The 17502-nt window shown below is 36.0% G+C and overlaps 1 protein-coding gene across 2 annotated transcripts; it reads left to right on the forward strand.

Moving 5' to 3' along the window:
• Positions 1 to 7001: 7001 nt before the first annotated feature.
• LOC107042835 (bromodomain-containing protein 7) lies at positions 7002 to 15685 on the forward strand. Of its 2 annotated transcripts, none has more exons than XM_015264034.1 (3): positions 7002 to 7207; positions 13042 to 14688; positions 14752 to 15685. In XM_015264034.1, exons 1-3 carry the CDS (start codon positions 7162 to 7164, stop codon positions 15396 to 15398), a joined length of 2340 nt encoding a protein of 779 aa, XP_015119520.1. In that variant the 5' UTR covers positions 7002 to 7161; the 3' UTR covers positions 15399 to 15685. The 2 variants fall into 2 exon arrangements, with proteins under 2 accessions (XP_015119520.1, XP_015119521.1); XM_015264035.1 differs by lacking the exon at positions 7002 to 7207 and adding an exon at positions 11537 to 11624.
• Positions 15686 to 17502: the final 1817 nt, after the last annotated feature.

Here is a 17502-nt window from a genome sequence, read left to right on the forward strand (position 1 = left end):
CGGCTTCCTTCAGCCGCCTCTAAATGTCACTACTTAGCTCTCTTCAATAATTTTAAGAGTTCACATATCGTTTTTACGGGGATTTCAACTCGTAACGAGAAAATCTCGTTACACATTGTACAGAAGTGTGTTAGGACACACGGTGGGAGAATTCTGCGGCATAATGTGGCCTGCAACACGGTAGCCAGGCTCCTGGGGTTGAAGGGTTTCGAAGTACGTCAAGAAGAGATTTACTGCACAAGTGAGGGTGCCAGGAAATCGGATATAATTGCGGTCAATCATTCGGGAGCCTATATTATTGACGTACAGATTGTGTCGGTGGCTCGACCATTAGAACATGCCCACGAAACGAACCGTCTCGAGTATTCAATGAATAACGGCCTTTTGAGTTCTGTTTCAGAGCAGTTCCAGGTTCTTCAAGCCTGCGTTCGGGTATCCTCCTTAACGATCAGCTGGCGTGGTATATGGTGTGGAAAATCCGAAGAGTTTTTGAGATCATTGGGACTGTCCAAAAGATGTTTGAGAGGCATAACGACAAGAGTAATCCAGGGGTCCCATATTAATTGCAATAGGTTTAACGTCATGACGTCTGTTGCGAACCATGGTCGATGGCCCTGGAAACCATGTCGCACACATTTGGATTGAGAACTTATGTATATAGTATTGAAACATGGAAATAACGATTGCATTATATAGCTTCGTTTTGTTGTTTTCCACATACTTTATTTGTATTATATTTTCGCAAACATTATTCTTTCGGGCGGCAGGACCACTCGTCGGTCCACTTGTTTGACACAATGTTTGTACCCGTACCCATGCGGTTCATGGGAAATAAATTGCAGTACCTTATGGGTGCTGCATTAACTAATCAGCACAAACTGGACTTTTTGAACAATTGATTCATTCTAAGGAAAACAGAGTCAATAAGTCTCGAATAAGAATCATTCTTAAATGATATACTCACTCCGACTATGAGACTCCCTCTGAATACATTGCTTATTGTGGTTGCTACGACTGTTGTTATTACCGTGTGCCGCACAATTTTGATTGTGTCATTAATATACCTTGGAAAGAATTTTAATGTGGATTCTAAATCTTATGAATTAGTCCTGCAGACGAGAAAAAATTGTAAAATAACTGAGTTACCATATTATGTCCTGATGTGTGGAAATACACTCTTTAAGTTGTTGGTCATTGTTGACAATTTTCATTTTTTCAGCGAGAAGATCAAGTTCAATTATTTCATGCCATATGAGTATACTCAACTGAAAATGAAAATAGGCGGTGGGGTAACATTGGAAATACCCTGTGACTTGCCACAGAAAGATTACATCGTAAGTGGGATGCTCATTCACGGGAAAAGGAAACTGAGCTATAGTTGGAAATGGCTGGCCCGTTGCAAAAGGACCAAGTGCAAAACTCAGAGTTGCAACAACAGCCGAGATAGCATAGCCGAAGTGGAAAGCAGTAGTTCGTTTTACGTAATTTGTCAGTACTTCTTGTTCGTAGCAGCTTGAATCCTCAACAAATGTCTCCATTTTTTCAATTAAATACTGTGAATTCAACGTAATATTAATTTTAATTACTAACTATATACACTAATAAGAATATTTTTTTCGTCATATCTGCACGGAAAGTTCGGGAGTACCCCAAATGACGGGAGGAAAGTGGCTTATTCCATTCCTCGGATTTCTGTTGTTTTTAACGATCCTCGGAATGACATAAACCACGTTACTCCCTGCATTTACAGAGAAAAATCGAACTATACCGTGCAGTTATGACGAAATAGTATATTATGTCATTAGGTGATAAAAGTATTATCTGGAAAATGTGGCTTTCTAATCCGAGCCGAAGGCGTGTGGCGATTATAAAGCCACATTCGCCAGATAATGCTTTTATCGCCGTGTGATATACGCTATTTTATGTCGTTGGGCCCGAAAACCGCATTCTAACCGAGCGACGCGAGCATCCTTCATGAATGTCTCCATTCTTTCAATTAAATGCTGTAAATTGAACTTATCATCAATTTCAAGGATTAAATACAGTAAAACATATCTTCATCCAGATATTTTTTTCTCACACCAGTACTCACCTAAAATCGATGAAAATGAAATTTAACAATGATCATTTTCACGAAGACATGAATCAGGCTGATCGCTGCGCTCGCTATTTCAATGAATATTACAGTACTTTCCCGTCTTACCCGTGCTGTGCCGAGTAGAGAATATGTGAATAATATGAAGATAATCCAAAAAACCCACCAGCAGATTTGGAGACTTTATTTCTGTAAGGCATGTTGCTTTGGAATGCGGAGGCCACATAAATATAATCCAAGGTCCATTTCAAAGCCATTTAATTCCAAGCTCTGGAGTTATTTTTTCATTCATAATGATGCTGGTAATGAATGTCTATGCCTTTGGAAAATGAAACAGTCGATGAACTTTTATTATTCTCACGAAAAGAGAATGAGTCTTGGAAATGCGGTATCGCTCTTTTTATTCATTTGAATAGTAAGATAATTATATAACGCCAAAGATAATATCGCGTAAGATAATTTATATAGTAATTCACTGATTTACGTCTTGTTTTTCAATCAAGAGATATTTACACATTAGTAGTTCTTGATGATTCTCGGAGAACGACCAGGGATGGGCAGAAGAAAACACCCAATAACAAGAAAACAGGCAACGAGGCCAAGAAATTAGAATGTCCTGTTTCCTCAATTAGTTTTACCTGCGAGATTTTCTTCCTACATTCATGTATTCAAAAATGAATGCGTAATTGGCCCGCCGGTCATTTATTCACCTGCGTATCTCGTTACTTATTTAGGACCGATTATGAAGTACAATTTCCTTGAATCTTCATTTTCTTGAAATTAATCGGAAGTATTTAACGTCATAATTTGGAGAATAAACAAAGAACTAATGTGCAATATTCAATATAATTTGTCTAGCTCACCGTGAGCTGCCAAATACTACATTCTGATTTTTCGCGATCCATTCTCGGGTAATGATTATATTTATTATCTAAGGCTCAATCTAAGAGGTAGAAATAATTGATTTACCGAGTATTCGCAGAATAATAATCATATTTCACTGTGTGTATTTCTTGATGACGCCACTAGAAGCGTGGAGAACCGTTCGGGATAAACGCTAGTCCCTAAGACGGAAGTTCAAAATGACCATCGCGTTAAAGTCACGAATGTCAATCACATTATTTATATAAATACCCATGAACTATACAGTTCTGGCGCTTTCTCATTTGATTCACCATGAACTCAACAAAGTAATTATTAAATCAACAGCACTAACACTCTTCTCGTGCTTATCACATTCATTCGATTGACATAAAAACTTGAAAATTCAACTCATTTTTATTCATTGATTGAGGCTTGAGTGCCCATCGAAGCCAACAAAGAAAACATGGTCATGTCCAAAGTAATAACAAAAACTCAGTTCTAAACAACAAAAATTATTTCGTTTTTTAGGTATGTCTTATCAACTAGTAAAGCTAGCTTTCTAAATCAAATTGCTTTCAATTCCAAAAGAAATTTGCAATCCTGTTGTGCCCTTAGGAATGCCTCAGAGTTGAAATTTTCGTTTTTTGCATTTTTGTTTTCGTTTTTTGTCCGAGATTAGTCCCGGTCTCGTGCGTAGCCCTAATGTAACGATGAACTCCCGATTAGAACTGGGTTACACTCTGACTAAATCCTGACAGAACCCTAACTAAACCCGGATTGAAGCCCGGCTAAGCTTTGACTAAATCTTGATTGAACCCTGATTAAATGCCAACTAAATGGCAATTAAATTTAAAATAAGTATCTAAGATTCTGGCTACTAATTGGTATGACTGAGTCAGACGTATGTATAAAATTTTGTATTGATCGATTCAATACCCGTAGAAATTTCGTCGGTTTATCATCGGTTACCTATGAGATGCAACCGACATGACCACCGGTTCCAAACAGGTTTCGACCTACAAGGAACTCATGAAAACGTCACGTAGTTACCTCACAAGTTACTCATTATTATTAACAATTTGTCAATGATGAATAACTCATTAATTGCCATGGGAAACCATGCCCACTGATAACAATCGGTTTATACATGCAGAAAAATAAAAATAAATCACATTATCAGTGAGCGGTCACCCATCCAATTCCGAACCTTACTCGATGTTACTTAACTTTGGTGATCATCTGTTGTGCTGAAGTCCAAGTCCACTATCCTGTGATTCTTGGGAATATAACATTTAGATATTCTAGATAAGGCAAAGATTCGGATTCTCTGATGATTGACATATGATTTTGTCCAAACCTTAATTATGACCCTTCCCAATTAATGAACCTTATTTCTGACCCTGGTGACCCTTGATTTTTACCCTTTTGTGGGTGCGTCACTCCTGACCCCTGTGACTCTTATTTCTGATGTTTATTTTTGACTCATTTCGGACCCTCGTGACTCTTAATTTTGATTCTTTTTTCTGACTCTCATTCTTGATCCTTATTCCTGACTCGTGTGACCCTTATTTCTGACGTTCATTTTTGATCCTTATTTCTGACCCTTGATTTTAACCCTTATTTTTTACCCTTGATTTTGACCATTATTTAGGTTACTAATGGGTTCTCTGACAAGATCAGTTATGCCTGGCCGGACTTGGACAATAAAATGGCTTTAACACTTTATAAGGGACAAATAAGTTACAAAGGGGTTGTAAGGGGTTGCTATATAAGTTAGTCATCGGTGGTAAACTCATCTGTCACCCACAATGATCATCCCTACTAGTATTGTTCGGTTGGAACCTACAGGTATGAGTCAGTAACCTGCAAGAAACTAATAGGTTCCCAATGTACATTGGTGGCTCCCGACGAACTTTCTACTCGGGTACACCTTGGTGTAGAGCTCGATGTATCAATTATTTTGGCCTCTGGGGGCTTATTTTCGACTTTTCTTTCTATAAAATCGCAAAATGGCATATGTTATTTTTCTTCAGGGATAAAACTTTCTATTCTGTTGAATAATTTTTGGGCGATAATTTTTTATTGTGATAAAAAGATGTAAGTCTGAACAATGAACAGGTGAATCGGTAGAAAATCCCATAAATGCGTATCTCCGGCATGCACACATCTCTTTATTTCAATCCTCCCTCTTGAATTTTCAATTTATTTCTAGATAAACGAATTACAAAAAAGCGTAACTACGCTCTAAGCGTATATGTATACGTCTCTTTTATATTAGTTAAAATGCATGAAATCCATCAACTCATGCGTGGAAAAAAATTGTTCCTCTTTTATCATGGAATTTGAATATTTAATCCGTTCCCGGCTATATGCCGAGTGCTCCCAAATCGATGATTTTATTTTCCAGAATCACTGCATATGCATGAATCCAGCAGAAACGGATAAAGTGCTTCTGATGCGTTGCCCTTGTTTGGGAAAATCATTCTTTTTTTTTACAATTTTATATCGTTCCACGGACGAAAATAGCAATCTGATTTTTTCATTTTCACGCGATCATATTCGGACCACAATTCAGTCGGTTGAAAATTTCATTGAACTTCTACTGAAAATTCTAGTAGTTTTTGCCGATGGTAATAAAAAATTTGCCAACTTCCTATGTATTATTCTTTCCAATTGAAAATTTTTAATGAAGAATATTTTATTAAATACATGTATATATATATATATATAGCTAGCTAAAAATATCGATGTCGAAAATTTTCCTTCCAATTACTTGGAAAGAAAAATTGTCAATGTCAACAATTTTAGCGTCAATTAGAGTTCGTCTTTCGGCATAGTTCGGCGGTTATGGATTTGTTCATTGAGGCAAGTATTATTATTCATCCAATTATTGCCCAAATAAGCCAATATACAATTAAATAATAGGAAATGGTGGAGATTAGACTCATTATATCTTCTATTATTTATCTTCAGTATGATTTATTGAGTAAAAAATGATTATTTCTCTAATTATAGAATGGTAATACATTTTTCAAACAGCTTTCATTGTTGGTAATCGAGAATTTGATCGCATTGACTTATTTTTAATTATTCAATTGAATATTCACTCATGTGGGGGATGATTGCATTAATAATAGCGACTTTCAGTAACATATTATTTTTATCATTTATTATCTAATATTATTTTTTTCTTGTCCCACTGAAAAAAATAATAACCGCCGAACTACGGCTAAAGAGAAATTCTAATTGATGGCAAAATTCTTTTAATTTTATTAATAATTTTCGGTGAAAATTTCAGCTTTAAAAAAATAGCTTTTTCAAGACAATATAGACAATAGAAGACAATATTTTTAAGGGTTTTTCATGTTCTTTGAGTGTGCCAAAGAGCGATTTCATAGCTTGAAATCTCGCAAAAATATTGAGGCCAATTTGGAAAAAAAATTTGAACAAAAAATAGCTATTTTCAAAAAAATCATAACTCCCACAATTATTAATATTTTGCAATTTTAATTTTTTCAAAATTTTTGTCTAATCGTCATTTTTCCAAACAAAACTTTGAGATAAAAATCCCCGGAATCGACTTGTTTGGCTTGCTGATTTTACGTAGATCTGCCCACATACAATCTGTCAAACGGCTTGTCTCACGTTGCTTGCTAACCTTCTAAATTTTTTTGGAACCAAAGTAATTCTTTTCTAAATGAAGCAGATGCTGCCATCTCTCGGACTCCATCAACACCATCAGCCTCTGCCGATTACCAATAGACAGAATTTGATCGTTACCTCACGGATACTGCCTTACCAGCAGAAAGTCACTAGCTTTAGATAATTAAAAAAAAAGATTCCAGTGGGAAATTTGTATGAAATGTTGTGAAGGACCATCGAATTAGATATTTGAAAAATTCCCCTGCAGGTGAAAAACTCCCCTTCACATTCTGCCGAGATTTTTTTTAATTGTTTGTTTTCATTCGGTAGACATTCTTCATATGGCGCCAGTGGTAGCAGAGTGTCTGCAATCTCAACTAATTTTCCAACATGGCGTCGACTGGATTCTGATATCCTGAATGGCCGACAATTAACACACAAAACATAAGTTGTAACTCCCGTGCGTCGTTAGCGTCGTTTCCACACTGAGACTCAGTCTGTTATTTTTACCTACGTCGATTCCCTTGAAAACCGTCAAACTGTGGCCGCAACAGCAGACTATGGGCCCCAAGAAGCACAAAAAACATAAACGAGAACGACACGAAGGTGAGAAATACGTGAATTCGTTGGCGTTCCCGGGGAGACCGGGTGTTTTTTTTTGCTTCTGACAAACTCACTTTCTCTGTAAATTCGGTTACGCTGTGATACCTCATTTATTGTAACTGACCAACTCGGCAGTTTAAAAAAATTGGGTTAATGTCCAGAACAACTTCCTCATTTGTATCTAATTATTATTATTATTATTATATTTAAAATTCCTTCAATTGAATCATGATCGAATAATTTTTCTTTTTTTTCGTAAAATTCTTAATGAGAAATCCATTTGGAAAAAACTCAGCTTTTTTTGTTCTCTTCAATTGAAAAAAAAATATTGAAAATTCACGTCAGAGTTCTATTGCCAATAATTGCAAATTTTTGAGTTTCTGAAAAACAAAAATTTATATCAATTTGCTTAGAATTTTTTCGAAATAAATGATGCTCAAATAAATAATTTTTTTTAGAAAGAAAAAATTGGTAAAGCATTAATACAATGAATGAATATTATCAGGTTATTTGTATTCTTTCCAACAAAAAAAATTGCGGATGGGGAATTCCATTCAACGAGTTGACGAGCATCTGTGCAGTTGTGATATTGTAACGATTTCAGAGTTCAGCACATGAAATTTCACTGGTTGTACAATGAATGGATTATTTGTATCAATTTCTTGAGACAAAATTCCTTCAATTGAATCATGATCGAATAATTTTTCCTTTTTTTCGTAAAATCCTCAATGAGAAATCCATTTGGAAAAAAACTACCAGCGTTTTTTTCTCTGCAATTGAAAAAAAATATTGGTAATTCATGTCGGAGTTCTATTTCCAATAATAACAAATTTTTAAGTTTTCTGAAAAATATTTTTATATCAATTTGCTTAGAAATTTTTCGATGTAAATGATCAAATAATTTGTTTTAGAAAAAGAAATGGTAAAAAATTGACATGACGAATATTATAAGGTTATTTGTTTTCTTTCCAATTGAAAAAAAAAAATTAAAAATTGAAAATGAATATGGATCCTCTATTCTAAATAACTTAGTTGTTGGGTTTCCTGAAAAAAATTATATTAATTTGTGACGAAAAATTTCTAATCAATAAATGATCAAATAATTTTTTTCTGAAAAAAGTTATTTGAAGTCAATGATAATCTCATTCGATGGATTTTTTTTCTCTTGAATTGAAAAAAAAACATATGATCAAAAAATTGAAAACTCATGTCAAAGTGCTTACAGTATCTTCCAATTTTTAAGTTTTCGTAAAAATTATTTTTCATAGTATGAACAAAATTTTTTAATCATGGCTTATAGCTCGATGTATTCTTTTAAATGATTCAAAGAAGAACAATTCAAATTCATAAATTTCATGTTGAGGTGCTTGAGCATTCACCATCAGCTCACAGCCAGCAAACCATCCCTCTTCATTCGAAACACGTCAGATGAATTTCCCGGATTATGGAATATTCAATCAGTATCAGAATTGATTGATACTTGAGAGGAATATTATTAGCATATATCGAAGGCTTGAGAGTATAGCATTCCTAAAATCCTCGATATAATAAATGTGTAAGGATTTAATCAAATGAATAATGGCCCCTGGAAATTGCAATTTCATTTATACGGTTCGTAAATTGGAATTATAAGATTTAATTAAGGTAGTTTCCTGGAAAATGCACCTGAATGGAAACGTAAATTGCATTAATTTTCCGACGGTGAGAAATAAATGAGTGAAAAGTCTGAAATCAAATGAGAATGGAAAAGAAAAACGATAAAGACATTATATGGGAAATCAAATAACCGATGGTAGGATTCATTTTGTGAATCTAAATGCCAGAGCATTATTATTATTATTGTAACTAAATCGCACTGCATCCAACGAAATGGGTTATTTTAATGTGGTTATTCATATAGCTCGTAATAGAGCTTTCATTCAAACTTAAACTATAAATTTTATAGTATAATTTTATAGTACGATTTTATAGTATAAATGAATGTTTCCTTGATCAAAATAGAAACTTCATCAAATAACGGTGAAATCATTGTTTAGATGGTAAAAAGACAGAATTTATTAGTGGCTAATAATTTTTTATTTGGATCAAATTAATGGTTAATGAGTTTTTAACGGGATTTTTTTTTTCAACTGAATTATTTATTTCATATAAGTACAATACTTTCATTGAAATGAAGATGTCATCAATTCTTAGGTTACTATTAGAAAATCATTCACAAAAATCAAACCATTTTATCTTTATTCTGTTTGTTCTTGATGCTCTAGCTATATATTATTTTTCATCACGCTGTGACGAAAAGTGAACATTTCGGCACGCTCCGCGTTCCTAAAAGTACAATTTCCGCCACATTGTGATGAAAAATATTGTTCGTAACTCGTGAAAAAATGTTTTTTAGCTCGTGGGATTATATCACTCGCCAAAAAACACTTTTTTGCACTCGTTACGAAATATACTATTTCGTGTGCATGATAAAGTCATTGTTAGTAAATGGAACAAAAAAAAATGATAATGACTAATCCTCCTTCTTTCGGATTTCTTTTTGATTCGTGTTGCTTGCAAAAATTGGTCACAAAAATATTTCTGTCATATGGGAAATTCCACAGAAAACTGTTCAGTCATTTGGTGTCATGGTTCCCATTTTTTTTTCAAGTACTACCATGTTTTAATACTTCATGAAATATGACTCTATGTCAAATTTCAACAATCCGATTCGATTATTACACGAAAATCATTCCATTTCGTGATTTGCGCTTTTAATCTTTCAGTCTTTTTTACACTTTCAAATATGCTTTGCATAAGAAACTTTTGAATATAAGTGATTCTATCAAATAAAATATTGCCTCAACATTTTTGGTATCATTTTTATTTTCTCATCTTCAAATACAAGTAAAAAGAAGAAAAATGAGCGCTGCTGCAGCTCTATAAGTCAAAGATTGTCAAAGACATGGCAGATTTAATTTTTTTTCTTCAAAACTAAATTTTTCAATTGGAATGATGCAGTACTATAATTCATAAAAAAATATGCGGAACTATAGATTTGGTCGCAAATTTTCTGAATTTTTCCAAAAGAAATATTGTTTGTTTTTTGGTGGGGTTTAACGTCACAGCAACAGCTAAGTTATTAGTGACGTGCTCTCGACTCTTTCTTGTCATTAGAGCTTACGACTATTTTCTCTGTAACTTGTAGGCTACGATGTTATGACAGTATTTCAAATGAATGATCAGAATGTAATCACATTCTGGACAAAAATGTCTCTGGGATGGTGAGAATCGGCTGTAGTCAGTTAGGTTCTCCACACACGGGAAACTGTAGGTTGTATGTACATGATTCGAGCATGCTCAATTCTACTTTCTCTCGGTATTTTAACGTTTTATTTCAAACATTCTTAATGGTGTCCTTGTATTATTTGACTAAATCAAATAATCCAGAAATAATTCGCCGGTGCCAGGTTGCGAACCCAGGACCTCTGGCTTTGTAGGCGGACGCCTTACCGACTCGGTCATGAAATCCTTCATTGGTGCTGTGAAGCAAGAGGGGTAACCCGGGGAAAACGGAAAATTAATTTTTTCTTGTAAGTCAGTTTTTTGTAATATCTCGAAATTGAAGCGAGATATCGAGTTTTTTGCGAGAACCTTTTTTGTAGAGCAAAATGAGATCTATAATAAATGTTGTAGTGAAAACTTCGGTATCTCCCTCTAATTCGGAGGTATTCATCAAAGAATGATGCTAACGGGAAATTGGAAAATCACTATTATCATTTTCTTTTTGTAAAGTGCAGAATTTTTCCGGAAAAAATATATTGAAGATTTTTTTAGACGAATCACTTTGCCAATAAAAAAAAATTAAGTCTAAAAGCGCAACTTTACGAAATGGCATGATTCTCGGGCAATAATCGAGTTATACTGCTGAAATTTCATACAGGATCATATTAAAGGCGGTAGTAAAACCTTTCGAAAATTGAGAAAAATCGTAAACATGGCGCCAAAGGACTAAATGGTTTTCTGTGCAATTCCCATATGCGTCTACACATTTGATCAAATATTTATTCATTCAGTCGAAAGGCAGACAAAAAAAATTTCTTCTGTTCTTATTTCTTTTTGATTAAAATTGCTTGTAAAATTTCAAAAATTATGAAAACATGCAATTTACAGCGAAAATTGGACATTTTCCACTCCAAGAAAAGATTAGTCAATGAAATTGAACATGAAAGTTGAATTATTTCATCAGGAACCTGCCTTAATACCCCCAAAAATTGCAATTTCAATCCTACCTCTTGTACTCATAGTTTAAAATGGTGTACAGGATTATTGACTACGTTTTCACCACGGACAAACTGAGAGTGAGGTTGGAGTAGAAGTTAAAGGGTGACATTGGAAAAATATAGAAGGTTGCCATAAAGCAAGAAGCCCGACCGTGGAAGTAAGTTAGGGGTAACTGCCGGAACACCTCAGACTAGTTCTTTTTTTTGTTGCACGAGAAACTAGACTGTGCTTCGGAAATTATTCTAATGTCCCCAAAGTATCCCTGAGCCTTAGTATGTGTGGGTTATTCTGCCAGATTCTGTTCGCAAATTCGGCCACTAAATTATCAGTAGATTTTTTTCCTCTGTTAATTAATAATTGAAAAAAACGGGAAAACAACTCTACTATAAAAAAATTCCATTTCGAGGCATGGACTCCCAATTATTCACGTAATTTCTCCTGAAAAGTTTTCAAAAAATGAGAAAATGTTTCTGGATCAAATTTTTTTTGAATTTTTGTTTTACAATTTACGTTCCATTCCTGATATTTCACGTAAACTTATAGAGATTTTTGAGAGATGACTATGTGATTTACAAAACATTTCGTAGATCATCTGAATATTTCCGAAAGAAAAACTGTGGAAAAAATAGAGGCCAGAATTGCGTATAGAATTCGATGGAATATCCCATCCATATTTTTTTATATTATTCTACATACATTTGTCCTTTATTTCCACACCGGTTGAAGTACGACACAATCAATACTCACCCAGTGTTTTTCCTTACCAATTTCTGCTTGAAAAAAAAAAATTAGACTCCACCAGACTCAATTCCATGTTGCACTTCGATCAGCAAAAAAGAAATGAAATCGATAATCGAGAATAAAAACTCTTTCAACTGGCTGTTTTGTTTAGTGGCAGAGTTGCCACGTTCGCTTTTGCTTATTTATTTGAATCTTTTGAGAGGTATTTTCAATTTCAATAGCGATCAGTATATTCGTTATATCGTACCCCAAAGGCACTAATTAATCAACATCTATGATTTCTTTGTGAAATTGAAAATGCTGACACAGTGGATTAATCTCCAACTGAGTAAATCTACTTCCAACTCGCTTCCAGTTCGTTGAAAGTGAAGACAAAGGCCATTTACATTTACGTCTAGAGCCAGCTTTTTCAATACTTCTTCATGCTAATATCTGATCATCCAACCCTCATTATTATTTATTCATTAAAACAAACTTTTCGTTCATTAGCTTCGGCAGCTCTACCCACTATAACATACTGTATTCATGCTCGATCTCATTGCTCTGTACATTCACCTCAAAACGCGCCCTGGTTGCATGCACATAAAATTGAGGAAAAAGTTTTTATTTCGTTGGAGAAGAAAATCAGCTGAAGTCCGAGAAAACAAACATTGGATTCATCAATTCATAATTTTTACAAAATTTTTTTCAACCTTTCTCCATTACCAAAAAACTTTTTTCTCACCGCACACCATCCAATTGTCGTAGACCCTAGGCGCTTCATCCACCACAAATCTCTTTAAAGTCTTGTTGAAACCCTCCCCCAAACAAATGATACTCTCTCAATCCAACAGACCTCCTAACACCGGACAAACCACCAGCCCTAAAACTAATCCTAAAAGTTGGTGGCAGCAGCGGTACTCCCGAGTACGGTAACGACTCCCCGAGTCAATCAGCCATGCTCTCCCAACAGTACCAACAGTTGGGTATGAATTACTCAGTAACCCAAAATGAAAATGAATACGACAGATACTTAGCCGGTCACAAAAAGTTAAAGAAGAAAAAGAAGAAGAAGGATAAACGCCACAAGCACCACCACAAGGACAAGAAACGAAAAAGAGAGGAATCCTCTCAGGAGTCAGTTGGCGATGCCGATGAGAGCCTTCTTGAGCTTCCGGCTAAAGTCGCTCATCTGGTGCCGTCGAAACTAGCGTCAAGTAGCTCCCTCTCGCCTCATCGAGAACCGAGAACATGTGTGCTGAAGAAAATAGCGGAGAAGACGCCTCTTCAGAGACTTCTGGAGCACCTTCTCCGCTCGATGGAGAAGAGGGATCCTCAGCAGTTCTTCGCCTGGCCAGTGACTGATAATTTCGCCCCAGGATACTCCCAGATCATCACCAACCCCATGGACTTCAGCACAATCAACAAGAAGATCGAAGACAACATCTACACAAATGTCAACGAATTTGTGGAGGACTTCAAACTCATGTGTGACAATGCGATGGTCTATAACCATCCTGAAACAATCTACTACAAAGCGGCGAAGAAACTCCTCCATGTTGGTTTGAAAATGGTGACACCAGAGAAGTTGAGGCAATTGAGACCGGTGTTGACCTACATGCACGATATCCCAAGGGACGAACTAGGCTTCGAACTTGGAGTGGAGGACCCCAATAATCCCGATGTTCTGGTGACTGAGGAGCAGATCGAGAAGGAGAGGGAACAAGAGGAAAGGAATGAAGAGGCTGAAGAGTTGAGAAAGGAGCATCAGAGGAAGATGAGACTTGCGAGTTTAGGAAAGTTTGAAGCGATTCCAGACGATCTCACGCCGGATGAGATTCTCAAGCAGGCGAGGAGTGCAGCTAAGACAGCTTCGGACAAACTATCAATGAAGAGGATCAACTCGAAGATGGGATTTTTGAGACAGAAGAAGGATGGAACCACCAGTCTACAGATCATCGTGCATGGAGATGGTGTCATCCCCGGGACTAATCAGCGACCTGTCTCCCTGGGTCAATTAATAGGAAAATTAAGCCATGGAACGGGATCTCTTGCTGGTTTCCGAGAAGACAGGAGGAATATGTCCAAGCCTGTTAAGCCACTTTATTACGGAGCTTTCGGATCTTATGCACCGAGCTATGATTCAACTTTTGCGAATCTCACGAAGGAGGAGACAGAGCTGGTTTATTCGACTTATGGAGATGAGACTGCAGTGCAGTATGCTGAATCGATTCTAGATTTCGCAAAGGATTGTGATTATACACTAACGATGGTTGATGATTTATTGGATATTCTGACGAGTGGGGATCACAGAAAGACGAAGAAGTTGCTGGAGGAGAAGAGAAGACTGAAAGAGGAGGAGGAGAAGATCAAGCACCTGTTGGAAAAACCTATTCAAGAGGTCAATAGGAACACACAAGTGGAGAACGTGAAGGTTGATGTCGATCAACTGAAGACGCTTTCGGAGCTGGGGATTGATGTCAACTTTTTAGAAGAATACGGTAAGCTGGTTCTTCATCTTCGACAACTTCATCCCATTAATACTTTCCAAATTATTGTTACAGAAGAGGAATTGAAATCAACTGAGGAACGCGCAGCTCTTCAGTCTCGTCTGGACGACACATCCCAGATGTTGGGTCGTCTGAGGCAAGCCCAACATGATCGTCTGTCAGCACCTCCTCCGGCGCACTTGTCCAACGTTCCCAAGGCACCAGAGGTTGAAACAGCCCTTGCTGAGAAGATCACCGATAATTTAACAACAATCGCCAAGAAGTTACCTCCATCAGCGATTGCCCCAGTGGACGGCCTTCGACGTGCCATGGGCATCGCTCCAGTCGGTGGACCGGAGCCAATGGAAGTAGAACCAATTACTCACAACCCCACGATTGTAGCTGAAAGCACTCTTGTACCACAAATCAACAACAATCAGGTCTCTAGCATGATACAAACAGCGTCACCAATGCAAACCACCATCATGAGTCCTGGTAGTCAAACAAATCCAATAATTGGCATAGTCAGCCAATCGCAAACACCGATGCAGATCCAAATTGGCTTATCTCACAATCAGTCTGGGTTACTGGGGCCGAATGAGTCCACTGGAGTTCCAGATCTCGAGTCTGAATTGAGGGAATTTTTGGAGAGTGATCCCACCCTTGGGCACTCACCTTTACACGATGACAAAACTCTCGAAGACATTTTGTCTGAGTCTTAACACTTGTTACTTTGGAATTATGGTAATGAGAGGGGAATTGGGGGAAACTTCCAGATTTGGGTTGGAAAGTTACTTTTGTATTCTCTTGTCAGTTGTAAATTTATAATTGAGGTACAAGTTGATGAGAGTAAGGAATGGCTTCATTAAGGAGTAGATTCCTTTTGTTAATATTAAATGAGTCGAGAAACTCCAATTTTTTTTCAATTAATTTTTTTTTGTTTACACCAGGTAGATGTAAAGGTGTGTATGGCGTTGGATAAAAATAAATGAGTTTTTTAATTATTTAATTGTTATCGTTGTTTTGTGTTGTTTCTTTTATTAATAACACATTCAACTATTTTTATTTTCACCAAGGAAATCAAATAAAAAACTTGGAAAATTTGAGCTGAGGAAATTCTATAGAAAATATCTCAACGAGATAAGTTGTAGAGAAAACGCGAATTCTCTTGACGTTTTTATAGAATATTTTCTATTGAACATTTCAATAGTCAACCAAAAACTAATAGAAAATTCATTGGAAATGGCATAGAATTGTCCAGTGAATTCCCTAGGTTTTTCTACCGAATTTTGTCATACGTGTTGTCCATTGTGGATTTATAACTTTTTGGGGACATGACATAATAATATGGATAACCGGGTAGATGTCCGGGATCATTCACTTCACCACCTTCTTTCTAAAAATCATTTTCAAATTAAACTAAATTGAGGTTTTTCCTTATAAATTCACGAGCAAGACTGAAAGTACTTATCGATGGCTCCTAACGGAAACTACGTAACTCAAAAAACATTTCCAAAACCACGTATCTCAAGATTTCGTTCTAAACTCAAGTATCTCACGTGTATTGACTACAACTTTGTATTTTAGAGGAGATGACCGATACCAAGTACCTCAGTAAAAATTCAGAAACACGTAACTCAGGAGCGCTGATTAATCTTCGTTTAGTTTCGTTGGTGACCTATGAATAAAATTCGGCGCTCCTATCCTTTGCTCCTAAATTTTTGCAGGTTTTGTTGTTGCTTGAAGAAATCTGGTCTCTATGAATCAAGTCTATCAATCTTTTAAGGATCAGGCTTAGCTGATCCCTAGTCACCCACTCATACAGAACGCTAATGCCGAAAAACTAATGTCGATAAGTGGAAAAATTCTCGTAAATATTAATGAATAGAGTGATAAAGAATCAATTGGATAAAATGAATGAGTAGTTTCAAAATGATTCACCAATCCCTTCATTATCCAACTACATGAAAAATTAATGTTAAAAGAAGTGAAATGACAACAATTTACCAATTACTGAATTGATTGAGTATTCGCAAAGCCATAACAGGTTTGGTTTTATGACAACTGACGACCGGTATGTAATATTCCCCAAACAAGAAAGTATATGAAAATATCCGTAGGAACTCTATGCAAGGAGATAAAATAATAATCGTAAAGGCATTGATTGAGTTGGGCGGTATTTAATCGGAATGACTGAGTTATGTATTTTTTAATTTTCTCTGAAATACTTGGTTTTTGTCATCTCCTCAGAGATACAAAGTTTCAGTCAATATTGTTAAGATACTTGAATTAAGAACATCTTCACATATTTGAGTTTGAAAATGTTTTCTGATTTACGTAGTTTCCTTTAGCAGCCGTCGTTATGAGGAGATGCTCAGGAGTTCTATGGAGGAATGCTCTAATCGGAACCTTTTTCCTAATCCTCGGAATTTTTACGTCGATTTCGAAATAGCTATTTTTGATGCTATTCGCCCAAATTTTTGGTAATCACGTAACAATCCGAAGCTGTTTTTTTCAGCACATCAGAGGACTTTTCGCAAGAGTCAAAATCTGGGGTTGACGCATTTGTATAGCAAAGTCGAAATTCAACGAATTTTGAACTATATTGAATAGTGTAATATTTTTATGTGAAAAATATGTTGCCAAAGCCGTGAAGTATCACGAGGCAATTAATTGCACGTTGACGCTGGCTGAGTCAATGAGACGATGGAAAAATGGGACGGAGATGGGATTCGAACCGGGCATAGTAGTCAAGTTTTTTTCTGGAAGAATTTTGGTTTGAGGCATTCACAATCTTGGACAGCAGTACACTTGTCGGCCAGTTTT

Source organism: Diachasma alloeum, unplaced genomic scaffold (assembly GCF_001412515.2).
Source record: "Diachasma alloeum isolate Michigan unplaced genomic scaffold, Dall2.0 Dall_scaffold_00528, whole genome shotgun sequence".
NCBI classification, from domain to species: Eukaryota; Metazoa; Arthropoda; class Insecta; order Hymenoptera; family Braconidae; genus Diachasma; species Diachasma alloeum.

Excerpts from the sequence above, each read along its gene's own strand:
- LOC107042835 (XM_015264034.1), top strand. The coding sequence starts at position 7,162 with ATGGGCCCCAAGAAGCACAAAAAACATAAACGAGAACGACACGAAG. Across the intron at positions 7,208-13,041 it reads TAAACGAGAACGACACGAAG|ACCTCCTAACACCGGACAAA; the intron begins GTGAGAAATACG and ends TCAATCCAACAG. Across the intron at positions 14,689-14,751 it reads CAACTTTTTAGAAGAATACG|AAGAGGAATTGAAATCAACT; the intron begins GTAAGCTGGTTC and ends TTATTGTTACAG.